The sequence below is a fragment of the Lethenteron reissneri genome, chromosome 65 (assembly GCF_015708825.2).
Source record: "Lethenteron reissneri isolate LAM-NWPU_2019-01 chromosome 65, ASM1570882v1, whole genome shotgun sequence".
Classification (NCBI taxonomy): domain Eukaryota; kingdom Metazoa; phylum Chordata; class Hyperoartia; order Petromyzontiformes; family Petromyzontidae; genus Lethenteron; species Lethenteron reissneri.
In genome coordinates this window covers 11,971,154-11,986,229 of record NC_083843.1, presented here as the reverse complement: position 1 = coordinate 11,986,229, position 15,076 = coordinate 11,971,154, and the positions used below count along the sequence as shown (strand labels likewise).

The 15,076-nt window shown below is 45.8% G+C and overlaps 1 protein-coding gene across 1 annotated transcript; it reads right to left on the bottom strand.

The window, feature by feature from the left end:
• Positions 1-6,601: 6,601 nt before the first annotated feature.
• On the bottom strand, positions 6,602-14,598 carry LOC133359527 (uncharacterized). The gene is made up of 6 exons (XM_061577952.1): positions 14,545-14,598; positions 12,502-12,555; positions 11,660-11,978; positions 9,794-10,315; positions 8,579-8,974; positions 6,602-7,746 (listed from the first exon to the last, which is right to left on the bottom strand). The coding sequence occupies exons 2-6, from the start codon at positions 12,505-12,507 to the stop codon at positions 7,178-7,180; spliced, it is 1,812 nt and encodes a 603-aa protein (XP_061433936.1). The 5' UTR covers positions 12,508-12,555; positions 14,545-14,598; the 3' UTR covers positions 6,602-7,177.
• Positions 14,599-15,076: the final 478 nt, after the last annotated feature.

Sequence of the window (15,076 nt, the reverse complement as noted above, 5' to 3'; positions counted from 1 at the left end):
ATTTGATCCTCTGCTGATTTTATACGTTTGCCCACTGACAAAGAAATGATCAGTCTATAATTTTAATGGTAGTTTTATTTGAACAGTGAGAGACAGAATAACAACAACACAATCCAGAAAAACGCATGTCAAAAATGTTATAAGTTGATTTGCATTTTAATGAGGGAAATAAGTATTTGACCCCCTCTCAATCAGAACCTTCATCGGTGCTGCGACTCGTTACTATCAGCACTTGCTCCCTACAAGTCTGTTAACGACTAGACGGGACATAATTGTCTTTTGTGTATGTGTGTTTTTGTGTCTGTGTGTATCCTTGTATTTGTGTATGTGTGTAACTTTGTGTCTGTGTGTGTCTTTGTCTCTGGGTGTAACTGTGCGTGTCTTTGTGTCTCTGTGTATCTGTGTCTTTGTGTCTCTGTGTATCTGTGTCTTTGTGTCTCTGTGTATCTGTGTGTGTCGTTGCGTATGTGTGTCTGCGCACGAACATCACTTGCACCGTACGAGTCTGTATAAGGTGACACGTGAGATCTTTGTCGCAGCCATAACATGTGATGTGAAGTTACCCATCACGTCTGCTTATTGTTGTTGTGAATCAACTCCACGCCTATGTATTCGTCCGTCTGCCTGTTTGTCTGCCTGTTTGTCTGTCCGTGGAAAACATTCTGAAATATCAACTCGTACTTTGTAGAGTTGTGTTTGTTGTTGTCATACTCTACCACAACAGTGACACCGGTCAGGGATTTGGGCAACTCCAGTTGGGGTGTCTCTGTTCTCTTTAAAAAAAAAATTCAGAAAAGTCTATTAGTTTATTTTTTGTCATTATTTAAACAAGATCAATGATAAACCTATTTAGCGTGTTTGTGTTCAGTGTTGTTGTCCTTCCGCACCCACCGATTAGCCACGGTTGGCTAAGTACGGTGCCAAAATTAGTACGTAGCGTAATAGTGCCGGCTGGTGAACAGCAGCGGCAAATGTGGTGGACAGACTGCACACACGCCAATTGAGGGCGTGCACGGTGCGTGTATTTGATTGTCAGCCAACACCAGAGGTGGGACAAAGTCATTGTTATGCAAGTCCAAGTCGAGTCTGAAGTCATCAAATTCATGACTCGAGTCTGACTCGAGTCCAAGTCACATGACTCGAGTCCACACCTCAGAGGTGGGACAAAGTCATTGTTATGCAAGTCCAAGTCGAGTCTGAAGTCATCAAATTCATGACTCGAGTCTGACTCGAGTCCAAGTCACATGACTCGAGTCCACATCTCAGAGGTGGGACAAAGTCATTGTTATGCAAGTCCAAGTCGAGTCTGAAGTCATCAAATTCATGACTCGAGTCTGACTCGAGTCCAAGTCACATGACTCGAATCCACACCTCAGAGGTGGGACAAAGTCATTGTTATGCAAGTCCAAGTCGAGTCTGAGGTCATCAAATTCATGACTCGAGTCTGACTCGAGTCCAAGTCACATGACTCGAGTCCACACCTCAGAGGTGGGACAAAGTCATTGTTATGCAAGTCCAAGTCGAGTCTGAAGTCATCAAATTCATGACTCGAGTCTGACTCGAGTCCAAGTCACATGACTCGAGTCCACACCTCAGAGGTGGGACAAAGTCATTGTTATGCAAGTCCAAGTCGAGTCTGAAGTCATCAAATTCATGACTCGAGTCTGACTCGAGTCCAAGTCACATGACTCGAGTCCACACCTCTGGCCAACACTGGTAAAAACAACATGGGCATTTTCGTTCTCTTCTATCATGTGCACCAACAGGTGCCTGTGCACAAACATGTACACGTGCACCTCGTGCTCTCTTTTAGCCCCCCCCCCCACCCCTCCCAATACGTTCCATTCATTGGCTACCACATTCTGATAAGCCCTCCCCCCCTCCCCCTTAACTGGTATTTAAGAGCTTGCATCTTGAATCCCTGCCTCACTTGATACAGCAAATCTGGCTGTGACGGTCCCATCTGATGACGGAGACTTGTGTTGCCTCCGAAACGTCGTCATTTATTATTATTTTATTTTTATTTTACTTTTATTCATAATCAACGATTTTTGGGTTTAGATCGCGTTTATTTATAAATGTGTCGTAACCCTCCACCACCCGACACGGCCAATCAGTAAAAATGTGTCACGTTGACAAAGACAAATAGTTCACTGCTTTAGCCCACACATTTTTACTGATTGGCCGTGTCGGGTGGTGGAGGGTTACGACACATTTATAAATAAACGCGATCTAAACCCAAAAATCGTTGATTATGAATAACATTGGTCGCGAAAGCCTACGTGTTTACTTTTATTATTTTAAAATTCATTTTTTTACCTACGTGACTTTACCGAAAAAAACTAAGAGTATGAATCCTTGCAGTCACGAAAGCTTCAAATCTAGAAGTCAGAGTAGTGATACTAGTAATAGTAGTAATACTAGTAGTAGTAGTGATACTAGTGATTTTTATTATTTTATTTTTATAAATTTTAATTTCATTTTTTTACTGACGTGACTTTACCGAAAAAAACTAAGAGCACGGTGCGTGTTGGCAGAGCGGAGGAACTAGGGCAAGGGTTATGGAGGACCCCATCTGGAGGCCCCTGGAACCTGCTGGCAGGTTCGAGAGAAGGGAGGTGCGGTCAGGGCGGAGCCAGGTCGCGTTGGTAGCATAAAAAAAATTAACCCGTAAAAACAAAGTTTTTCACTCTAAATCCTTTATATGCGTGGCGGCTAGAGTCCTCTCGTCCTCTGGCTTGAGATGGCTGCCACCTATGGATCAGATGATTGCCTGCCACCATTAAGCAATTGGTCATTAAATATAATATTTTTGTCCTAAAAAATTTAACATTTTGGATTTTTTTTCACGAACATTTATTGTCACGCACAACGAGTCTGTGTGCAAAATGTCAGCTCGATTGGATCACGGGAAGTGGGTTAAAAAACGACCGAAAGATTTGCACGGTCGTAAGCAAGCAAGCAAGCACGCAAGCAAGCAAGCAAACTTAATATAAAGGATTTAAAAAGCCAAGAGCACGGGGCTCAAAACTGCCGGTTCTGTGAGTGGACTCGTCTCGTCGTCGCTGCCGTCTCTGCTAGATGTTGCGCTATGAGATAGTCGTTGGCCATCTCAGTTAATTGAATGCCCATATATGGATGAGTTGGCCGTGGCTGCGCTGGAACGAAATGAATCCACGACTAGAAGGGGAATTGCGGTGTCTCCTCTATCTGTTGACGGGCCCAAGGTAGGTGCCTCACATTTTATTGAAAACCCCAAAAAAACATCGTGACATCACGGTAAAGTTTCTCAATGTCTGGGCAGCGCGGGTGATAGATTTGCGTTGTGCCCGCACTCCGGTGACACCTTCATACATTTCGCCCACGATTTCATTGGTCCGTGTGAAGTGACACCGACGACTGGGAACTCGGAGCCTCTTTATTGAAGACACATAGCGACCTGCACTCGGCCCAGCACTTGGTTCTTCACTCCGTATAGTCGCCCCTTCCCTCGAGCGTCCACCCTCCACACTCCTCGTGCTCTACCTCCTTTCATGCTCATCGGAGCCCCCTTAAAATAACTTTCCATCGCCTCCAGGCATCAACTCCTTTTACAGATTTTTATTTTTGGTTCAAATATTTTCCTTGCGGTCGGTTCAACCCCCCTCTGCCTCCCGGATCCATCATCGACGAGGCATATCTTCGCCAACCAGAGGTCCCTGGCCTACTTTTTGAAAGTCCACTCTGCTGCACATTGGCCTGGGGTGAGTGTCTCTCAAGTTCAGTCGTTTGCAACTGGGCGAGCTCAAGTGAGGGAGCTCCTGGACCATAATTTGGGGCTCGCCAGATTTGTGCCCAGCTCTGCCGAGCGATGTCATGCCGCACGAAACCCATTCCAGAGTTTTCTGGTTACTGGTCTGGTACGAATCCCCTCCCCCCCTTCTCCCTGGAGCCGAGAGGCTTCTGACAGTCTGCAGATGTCCCTGGGTGCTTCCTGCCAACCAAATGTGGGGTGGGGAATCACTGAATGAAGTTCAATATCAGATTGGACACTGGCAATAAAACAGTCGTGTTAAAATGTTAAAACAACAAAAATAAACCTCTTGCAAGGAATAGTGTCTGCATTAACCACACGCAGAACGTGTGGTGAACATGCCAACAAAATCATGCTCCGATAATAATATATGGTATTGTCTTTGAGACTGATTGGTCTACACCAGAGACAGCAGCCTTCTTTAGAGCCCAATCTCACTAGTGCCAGGCCAGAGAACGCCAAAAGGCAAGCAGCATATTTGCATGTTCACTCCAAGTACCTTGTGTGTGGTTAACGCAGTGACACGGTTCCTTGCAGAAGGTTTCTATTTAATGTTTGAGCATCTTAACACGACTGTATTATTTCCAGAAAGGGTTAAAACCTTTTCTTATTTTTTAATACTTTAATACTGGCAAAAAAGGTCCCATGTTGTAGCGGCTGACTCCCAGTCAAGTTTAAAATGATGTACTCCATCGGAATGCAATGGTTTTGTATGCACTCACTGTATGAAGTTTAATACAAAATCTGACACAGAATCAAGTTAAAGTTCAAGTAGGACATTGGAATACCGTATATACACTGAATCGCAGATATGAAAAAATCGTACATTAGTATAACGTTGATGTATAAGTGTAACCTGTGTGGTTATGTATTTGTTAAATGGTTCATATGTTCGCACTTAGTATTATAAGGAGAACCTCTTTATTTCCTTTTCAACATATTTTTGACAAAATGCTTAGGTGATGACCAGTATGATGGAGACTTCACGTGAACACGATCACTGATCGATTCGATCCAGTGTGATCGATGTTCCATTCGGTGTTATCGATTCGGTGTGCATGTAAAGTCACCAATTTTAGAATCGGCTCGTCGTGATCAGTGAGGTGTGGGGGCGTGAAGTTGACAGCAGATTTGGTCGTTTCAGATGGTCAACATCGCCGTGTGCTGGAGAGGCCGGCTCAATAAACCCGCCGCGTGTGAACGGAGTCTCCTCCTGGATTCCTTGTGTCCAAGCGTGGAGAGCAAGAAGATCACGCCGGAGAATTATCGGTTGTTACTCTTAGTTTTTTCGGTAAAGTCACGTAGGTAAAAAATGAAATTAAAATTAATAAAAATAAATAATAAAAAATCACGACGTTTCGGAGGCAACACAAGTCTCTGTCATCAGGTGGGACCGTCACAGCCAGATTTACTGTATCAAGTGATTTGCTGTATCAAGTGATCTGCTGTATCAAGTGATACAGCAAATTTGGCTGTGACGGTCCCACCTGATGACGGAGACTTGTGTTGCCTCCGAAACGTCGTTATTTTTTATTAATTTCATTTTTTACCTACGTGACTTTACCGAAAAAACTAAGAGTATGAATCCTTGCAGTCACGAAAGCTTCAAATCTAGAATTATCGGTTGTTACTTTGTTAATTGTTGTTGACCACCCCCACTGTGCCCAAGAGGACGATCACGGCCAGGAAGAACCGAGGCACAGTGGCCATAAAAACTACAATTTACACGGCGACTTAACATCGCAGTATGATCGGCTACTTGAACAGATTAATATAACAAAATACGTAAAAATCTTAACATCAATAGCGGTGTTTTGTATGCTCTGCGAACCGCGAAATTTAATACAAATTCCGCGGGGCCGTTGCGCTGCTCAGCTCTGTATTGTTGTACAGTACTTCATGGTGCACATTACTTTTGCCGTTAGTCATGGACCCAAGCGTGCAGCGAGTGTTGAGAGAGTGTTGCGTCTGTGGTCTGGAGGAAGAGGACGTGGCTGGCCTGAGCCCCTCCTCTTCCCCCATCATCTCATCGTCATCATCATCGTCGTTAATCCTTTTAATCAAGGCCGTAATTATATATATATATTGGGGGGTACCCCCCCCCCCCCCAATATTCAAATATGCTCAAAATGCCCCCCCACCCCAATATATTACTATTGTAGAGGAGTAGAGGAGAGTAATGGCGTCGTGTGTGCTGTCCAGTGCGATGACGTCACGGGACGTGGGGTCACGTGTCCTGGACAGTGCACGTGACGTCACAGCTCCTGAAGGTTACAAGGGGTACCCCGTGATGTAAGCGGGGTCGTAGCTTGAGTCAAGGGTCGAGAGAGGGTGAAACGGGGAGCCAGGGTCAAGAGGGTAGGGATAGTGGATATAGCACAGCGCCAGGGCTGGACGTAGCTGTGCTCCTCGGTCGGCCATGTTGGATGATCCCATGGCCGGCGCAGAGGAGACGGCACGGGGCAGCCGGCTGTGATGGGACCCAGTGGGAACGAGCCCGGGACCCCGAACCCCTGGGAAGTGGTTCACACCCCCCCCCCCCCCGTGTGTCTTGTGTAGCCCTTTAATAAACGGCGGAAGCCCTTAACCTCACCTCCGTCTCTGAGTGAGTCGTCGCCAGCTCCTCAACACTATTTTAAAAATGCTATGCTATTGAAATAAATTAAACAATTTGCTATACCTTAGCCACAATATCTGGACTTGTCTACATATAAATCAATGCATAGATGTCTGTTTATACGATTCATAATCAACGTTTTTGGTTTATGATTATGAATAACATTGGTCGCGAAAGCCTACGTGTTAAACTGTTTATACGATATTGGTTATGGTTGTACTTTATTAATCCCTAATCTCTGCCATTACATACAATGAAACAAGAAATGATAAAATAGAAAAACAGAACAATGTAATACAATACACTATTCGACATTATTGTAAAAAATAAAAAGTCCATCCCATGTGTTAGTGAATTTCTTAATATTTTAGACAGGAAATGAGTTTTCAAATTTAGATATTTTTCTGGGTTAAAACCCCAGACAGCCTGGAGGATTTGGTCCCCCCCAATGTTGACTCCATGGCTACGGCCTTCCTTTTAATTATAATCATCGTTAATAGTAAAGGTATGTAAAGTTAATGTCATGTTTATTTATGTTGTATCATGTTACTGTATAATGTACCATACACAGGAACATAGATTAGTTAATAAACAGGCAGCCTAGTTCAGCTGTGGCGAGTCTGACCTCGGCTGTGGTTCCCCTACCCGCCTACAACCCATGGGCCTCCTGTAACTTTACCAAACCGCGAGGGTTTTCAGGAACCTGAACCCTCGCGGTTGGCCAGGGATTACTCTACATACATACAGGAGTCGCATGAGCGACCGCTCTAATAGGAGCCTCTCATCTCTAACGACGAGTGTCTGTGCCACGGCAACGGGCATATTGAGAGACTTTTACGCAGCACGGCCATTGCAGGGTACAGCTCTCGATCAAATTTTTGGTGAAATTGATGCAGCAGCGACATGGAGTCGGCGCTGTAGAATGACAAGACGCCCGCCTCCCAGTCCAGGTGAACCCCGACTCTTTTGGGAGCATCTCGCATCGACAGTTTTGTTTCCGTCTCTTTATGTAGCGCTGTGTAGTCGTTGCACCATTTCTTAAGGCTCCACGAAACTTCATTGCACCCAATTTTATAGGCTTCGTCATCACCTTTCCGTGGTATCGCGTCATACGTGACACCGATGATGAATTTATCAGAACCTCTCACGTCCACTTCCCAGTAGTAGCGACCCGATGAGAATTTCTCAGAGCAAATGACCACTCGGTAGTGGTCGAACCTGTCTGGATTGTCCGGGTAATGTTGGGTGCGTGAGGAAGTCCTGACGGTTTTAAAGTCGGCAGAAATCTGGAGGTTCCAATGTGCCGTGTTTGGGTTCAGAGTCGGCGAGCAAGTGCCTGTAAACGATAATAATACACATGTTGTGTTAAGTGAACATTAATTACTTTTGAGAAATGCACTTTGCAATTGGCAACATATGTCAGTAAGAATTATAAAAATTGGCTGAAAATGTTAGCATGCAGGGCTGCACTTCACACAGCTGTGGTCTTTATCAGGGGTTCCTACGTTTCAGCCCAAAGTTTCTGCCCTGTCTATGAAAGAAGAATCAAATAGAGCCCAATGTATCATCCGACTGACCCAATCTCTCAGTAAACTGTCCACAAAACTGTCTGATGGATTCAGGACACGTCTGGTCGTTACCAATCGCGTCGCCTGTAATCCAGCACTTAGTAGGCGAGGGTTGTAGGATCACACAGAATCGTGAATCTCCCTACGCAAGGGCGATGAAGTCGCCACCTGCTGCCATGCCAGGGTATGGCAATACAGCAAGTGGATTCATCTTCATCTGGAATCCATCTATATGGGGATTACGTTACCTGCTTCATACTTATTATTTGGTATTGATGCAACTCGCTGACCCCGTGTCACTACTGGACATCTGTCAAAAAGAGCTTCATAGCTCATCGGATTCCTCATTCAGGATAAGGATTCTGATACTTTTTCCATGTTTACTGCCACAATGCATGAACGCATTTTCGCTTAACGCGGCGTTTTTTAGAGAAACGCATCTACCGTGCTAAACGATGACTTATTGCACCGTATTAAGGGTTCAAATCTCATACGGATATCTTTCTTCATTGTACATCATCATTAGAGTTGAGTGACAAAGATGATGCATTAATACACTCAGTAGTGCACGTTGTGTGGTGTGTACAGCATATCACGTACTCGATTCTCTCCGCATTTTCAGGAATGCATCTTGCTTCTCACGGTGTTCACGCAGAATCTTTTGGAGTTGCGGGCGCTCTTCCTGCTTGCGATCGAGGCGGCTTATGATGAAGTCAGCTCGTGCTGACGCGCGGGGCATCGAATAGACTTTTGAGAGCTCGGATTGCGTGATGAGACCCTGGACGAGCAACTCGTGATGTTGCATTGCAGGGATCCTACCGATCAAATCTCGTACCACCGAAGGTTCCTCTGTCCTCGTTGTCAGCAATGTATCTTCGCTGTCACCCTTCTCTGCAGCGGTGTTTTTTGTGCGATGAACTCCACTGTTTACAAAGTGATCACAAATCTGAATGTCTTCTCTGCTCTCATCCACAGCCAGGTTCTTGAATGATTGAGCTGTTAAAAAATTTGTAAGAATTATCAAAACAAATTTGAGTTCTAACTTTGCAATTGTTTAATGCCTTCGTCACGATTATTATTATCATCATCATACGTTAATTTTAAGTCATTGCTGTGAGGTCTCCCCATGCCACTACATTTATTATGGTCCTGTACTTACAATCAATTTCACTCTCACAATATATTTCTGCACTCCATCTCCGTCTGTCACCAACAGCCATCAATATCCCACAGCAACTCTTTGCTTAATACATTATCTTTATATCTCCCAATATAATTTAGAACAGTCACCTCCTCTATCCCATTAGTTTTAGATTTTTATTTAATTTCCGTTTTCATCATTCGGCATCTGTGCTCCCGATTTTAGCATTCAGTTGAAAAAAAATCAAACCTCCATACGAAATTTAAGATAATTGGATGTTGTTTATGTGTTTGTTTCAGATTGAGACAATCTGCCTTGTTCGCTTGCTGGGCGGTAAAACAAAAACTGCCGCAGTGTTTCAGGAACCCCCGCCGTGGGTGTGTTCTGCTATGACCTCGCGTCTATACTCCCTCGCCTTCACTACCCCCACCACACACAGACCAGCAGGGTGAAGTAGGGCCAAACACCCTCCACGATCGACCCATAGGAAGTGGGTGGGCACTCAGCCAGCAGTGGATTGACCAAGCGGATGTTCACGTGCTCTACCGCTGTGGCTACATCGCCTGCATGCACACTCGGTGGCGACGATTCTGAATCGTTTTTCCCTACTGGGTATGAATACACTCCAAGTCAGTGTCAAGGATTCCCTGTGCGTGACGCGCCCTTGTACTCACCTTCATAAATCATGATTGAGCCCGAGTTCACCTGCATAGCCGGACAGAGCGGCTCACTCGGAATGTCGTCAAATGAGTGCAACAGCTCCGTGGTGCTGGCGTTGTAAAACGAAAGCTTTCCTGCGTTGAAGTCCAAGCGAACGCCGACTCTCTGCAAATGCTGAATCTCCGGAAAAGGAATGCATCGGCCGTCATGTCTTGCAGAGTAATTCGAATCCCATTTAATGAACGCCCAAGAAGACTCATTCCAGCCCAACCTGCCAGACTTTTCTTGACATTTCCGAGGAATCGACCCACGTGCGACACCTATAGAACAGTTTTCCGAGGCTCTCACGTCAACTTCCCAGTAGTGGTCACCCGACGAGAAGGTCTCGAAGCAGAGGACTATTGGCCACGACTCAAACCTTTCTGCGTGATCAGAGTAAGGCTGATCCGCCTGGTTCCACGTCGCTGTGCTGAGATCGGCAGACATTTTAAGCTGTCGATGTGCCGAGTTGGGGTTCAGAGTGGGCGAGCACACATCTGCAAGATAAGAAAATCATCGTGTAAATCTTAACAATCACGACTCGGTTTTTTGCTCATTATCGTCAGCCATGATTAGTCATCGCCAAGAGAGGCAAAGGTGCACCTGCCAATTTCTTGCCGATGCCACTGCTGGTGGAAGGATCTCGACTCGAAGCATGTGCCACAATGGGTAGGAGATGTTAACTAACTCGCCTGATATGCATGAGGTCGTGCATTCAATCCCGACCCTGACTCCTTTTTTATATTTGTAGTATGTGTGTGTGTCTCTCTATCTCCCCGTGGATTTTTCTCCACAATCAATATTACGCGTTAAGAGCATTAGGCTGCTATAAATTTGCACATGATGATATCAGCTACTTGGTTGATCTATCACTTGTAATGGCCAGGTCACTTCTGAAAAAGAGCTATTACATAGCAGGGCAGAGGGGCCTTACCCAGTAATATTCATTAGTTTCGTTAAAAAAAAAATATTTAGTTTGGTTTACTCAACTACCAGTGATCACTCATTGTGCGGTAGCCAGCAGTATTGCCTCCTCGCGTACCAAACCTTTACAACGCGGCAGCATCGGAGCACGTGGTACCGTGCCGTGTTGCTCAAACATTGATAATTATCGAGGCTCCATGGAATGCAAGTGGACAACTTAGGAATACTCTTTGGTTCTTTCGGTAAGGAATAATACGCTTACATTTTCCAAAATGCATTTAAACTATTGCTTTGCCCGAAGCTACATCGAACTGCGGACGTATGTTAATATACTCATGGAACTACTGCCGGCGATTAAATCAGCTCGCGTGCGAGTGCTAAGTGGATCGTTGCATAGCAGGGTCGTGGGAGGTAAGGGAGGCTTGGGGAGGTCTTCATCCAACAGTTAGTTAACCTTGGCTAATGATGATGATGTAAAGGGGATGAGTATGATATGTATCCAGTGTCCACTGAGATCGGCCTAAATTAGTCGCAACTTTTATTGGCCACTCTACCATTGCCCGGCCTGTGAAGGATTTCTCTCTTTAGTGAGACACTGGGATTGTGGGCTTGCGATGCTGAGACTGAGTGGACTAATTTCTCTGTTGAGATAACTTTTTTATGTCGTTGTTGTTTGTGTCTCTTTAGTTTTGGTCACATTTATGCATTTGATTATTATTGTTTTACTTTGTGAGGGTGTTCATATGCTCGGTAATTGCTACATATATAATAGGATATGAAAAGCGCTGTGGGATATAATTAGCATGAATGGCGCTATATTAAATCTTCTTATTTTATTAAGTGCTCTGGCTTGAAAAAATGAAAAAAGGATACGTTTAACGGACTGCAACGATGACGAGTGTGTAAAGTCTACGCACGGCTCGTCTTCAGCATGTCCAGGAAATGCCGTTCCGTGCTCCGCTGTTGTCCGAGTATCTTCAGCAGCTGTTGACATTCGCCTTCCCCTCGTCTCATGATGGGCAACAGGATTGAGTCCACGCGCTTAGCGGCGTCGGGAATTGTAAATGCCCTCCAGTACGCCTCTTCCGTAACCAAATTTTTCTTCTTCAGCTCATGCAGGAAAAGGGAGGGAGTTTTGCCGATCCACTCTCGCAACTCTGGCAACTCCCTCTCGACGTCCTTCCAGTTGCCCGTTTGATCTTCCGTGATAATTTTACCAATGAAATTTTCTGTGCTCTGTCAGAGTAAAGGCACGGAAAGTGAGTGAGCAGCAATCGCAAGATCATCATCATCACGCACAACACGGCTGACCAATAGGGAGCCATCGCTTGACCGCACCCGAACATCGATCAGCCTCCCATTTTACCTTTAACAGATGGGAATTTCTCCGGTACAGCGATGGAATGCCCAGGTATAAAAAACCTCTCCACTCTCTCCACAACTGATCTCCCCGTAGAATGCCGGTTACTTCCTCCCCGTGCCCCCCCCCCTCCCCCCATATATATATTTATATAAAAGCTACCACTCTACACCACCGTCAGAAAACACCTTCAAGGGTTGACACCGAGAATTCCTTTCCCACACCTAGACAACACTTCAAGCACCTAAAGTCCCCCACCGTCTTTCTGAACCCTCCCCCTCACCACCTTCCTCCAGAAAACCATGGACCCGTTGTGTCGGCGCTTACCACCATAATGAAAACACAGCAACGACAAATACAAGAGAGGAGGATAGACTTAGTAAACGTGGAATGACTTACCTTCATTGAATCATGACTGGAGACATTACTGCGCGGTGAATCATCTACCAACAGCTGGAAGCAAATGAAGAGGGGGAAAAAGTATAAGTTAACAAAGACAAAATATAAACTTTTCGATTGCAATCAAGGCGCTTCATAATGGGCATGCATTCTACATGTAGTAGTAACCCAGTCTTGCTCGTCGGCAATATCACGTGAGCATTTATTCCGATCACAGACGTTCGCACGACTTTTCACTCGATTCAAATACTCCATTGCTGCCCCGGCCGCCCGTATCAACACATCAACTTTAATCAATAACGTAACAAAAGATACAGCCACGTCTCTCTCTCTCTCTCTCTCGCTGTCCTACTCCTCCATTCTCGAGACTTGTAGCCCTCCTTGTCCTCCTCGCTCGCCTCTCTCGTCCACACCGACCCCTCTACTGGAATTGTCTCCATGGCTACCCAGCCTCGTCTCTTTCCCCCACCCACCCAGCCCCTCCACCATTCTCTGTCATTGCGCGTGACATATGCACCAGAGGTCGCAAACGGGTTTTGATTCCTTACCCGTACCCGGCCGCACCAGGGTCGCAAATGGGTACCCGTACCCGGCCGGGTACGGGTTCCCATTCCCTGCCCGTACCCGTACCCTACCCGAAATGAGTGACAAACGGTTACTCACCAGTTACTCACGGCCTACCCGTACCTGTACCCGGCCGCACCAGGGTCGCAAACGGGTACCCGTACCCGGCCGGGTACGGGTAGCCGGGTATCGGGTAGAGTACGGGTATCGGGTACCCGGTTGCAACCTCTGATATGCACATTGTTATGAAGGATTCGGTTTTTGTTCCAAACGTTTAGGTAAACGTTGATCTCAGATTGCTGCTGTGCGTTGTAGCTATCACACGGCAGGCTGTTTTTTAATGATCAGATTTGAGAACCACCGGTCAAACACACAAAGCGATCAGCTGCCAATGGCGCATCTTGCGTCAGAAATCGTGGTATAGCTCCATCACTGAACACACCGTGACGGGAAAGATGCGCGCGTAAATATATGCCGAGTGCTTTGATTATAGATGAAAATACAACCGTGCGTTTTGGCTCAACCTTTGTTTTTTTTTTAGGATATTCACGGTAGGAACAACGAAGGCTAATTGCCTTTTAAAAGAAGGCAATGATAATACATTCCATGTGTAACGAGTCCACCAGACGAAGGTTGAGACGACACAGGTCCTCTGTTCTCCGCACGAGCTCACGCCATGTGCGGCCCACTCCACTCCAAATCCTGCCAGGAAGCCGCCCCCCCCATCGCCCCGCCTCATCCGGTGACGTCACGGCTCCCCTCGTGGGCGTTCCCTCTCTCTCCGTGACGTCATCTTTAACAGTAACCTGGGATCTCGTGTGTGTTTTGACCCCCCGGATCACGTGACTATTAACACTACGGCATGTATGGAAGACAAGAAACATACAGAACGTGCAGGGCAGGTGGCCAGAACTAGGTGGGTAATTGTTGATTTACCCAATCAGCCACTCAGTCATCCACTTACGCACCCACTCACTTAGGCAATCACTCACTCAACCTCTCACCCACTCACTCAACCTCCCACTCACCCACTCACGCACCCACTCACTCACCTCAACCACACACCCACTCACTCATCCACTTATTCAGCCACTCACTCACCCACTCACTCACCCATTCACCCACCCACTCACTCACCCACTCACCCACCCACTCACCCACCCACCCACTCACCCACCCACTCACCCACTCACTCACCCACTCACCCACCCACTCACTCACCCACCCATCCACTAACACACTCAACCACACACACACCCACTCACAAGGCCGATCACCCCAGGGTCAGGGTCTTGACCTCAGAATCCTTAGAAAGAAGGCGATCCAAAGATCTGAGGGACCTCGTTAGAGAGTCAACACGGTCCGGTTGCTGCAGATTATAATTACGCTATCTGCTGAGGTTCTCATTCAGCAGTGGCATCAATAACAGGAGTGTTTTTCGGTTAGGTCACATCAACATAGCGAGGTGGAATGACTTACATTCACATCCTCTTCATCCGTATTCAAAAGTGTGGTCTCACTTGTAGAGTGACTGCTTTCTATGTAAGAGAAAAAGATACATTATTATAGACCATTGTTATATACAAATATATTCTTGAAAATTATACATTACATCATATAGACCTGTCCTGATGGGCTTATGTTGATGATGACGATGATTATCATATTATTCTCTTCTTCATATGGCTTAAAATATTAATTTGAAATGTAAAATCACACCCACTCAAGGATGTTCACTATTCTGGAACATCGCCCGATGATGCTGGTTGAAATAATTACCAGCAAAACGTGACGGTACTTAAACTGTAAATGTTGTGGATTTACTCTCCAACACAGTGGTGGGCTGAAGTAGTATACTACACTATACACTACACTATACAGTACAACTATACTATACATTACTATACACTACACTAATATACACTACACCACACCGTGATGATGATGAGAGAGAGAGAGAGACCAGCAAACTCTAAATATACAGCAGCAGGCATCGTCAGGGTCCAGCATC

What these genes read in the sequence shown, in the direction of transcription:
- LOC133359527 (XM_061577952.1), bottom strand. An exon ending in GGACATGCTGAAGACGAGCC is followed by an intron (nt 10,316 to 11,659) that starts GTGCGTAGACTT and finishes CTTATCTTGCAG; the next exon opens with ATGTGTGCTCGCCCACTCTG. An exon ending in CTCAATCATGATTTATGAAG is followed by an intron (nt 8,975 to 9,793) that starts GTGAGTACAAGG and finishes ATTTTTTAACAG; the next exon opens with CTCAATCATTCAAGAACCTG.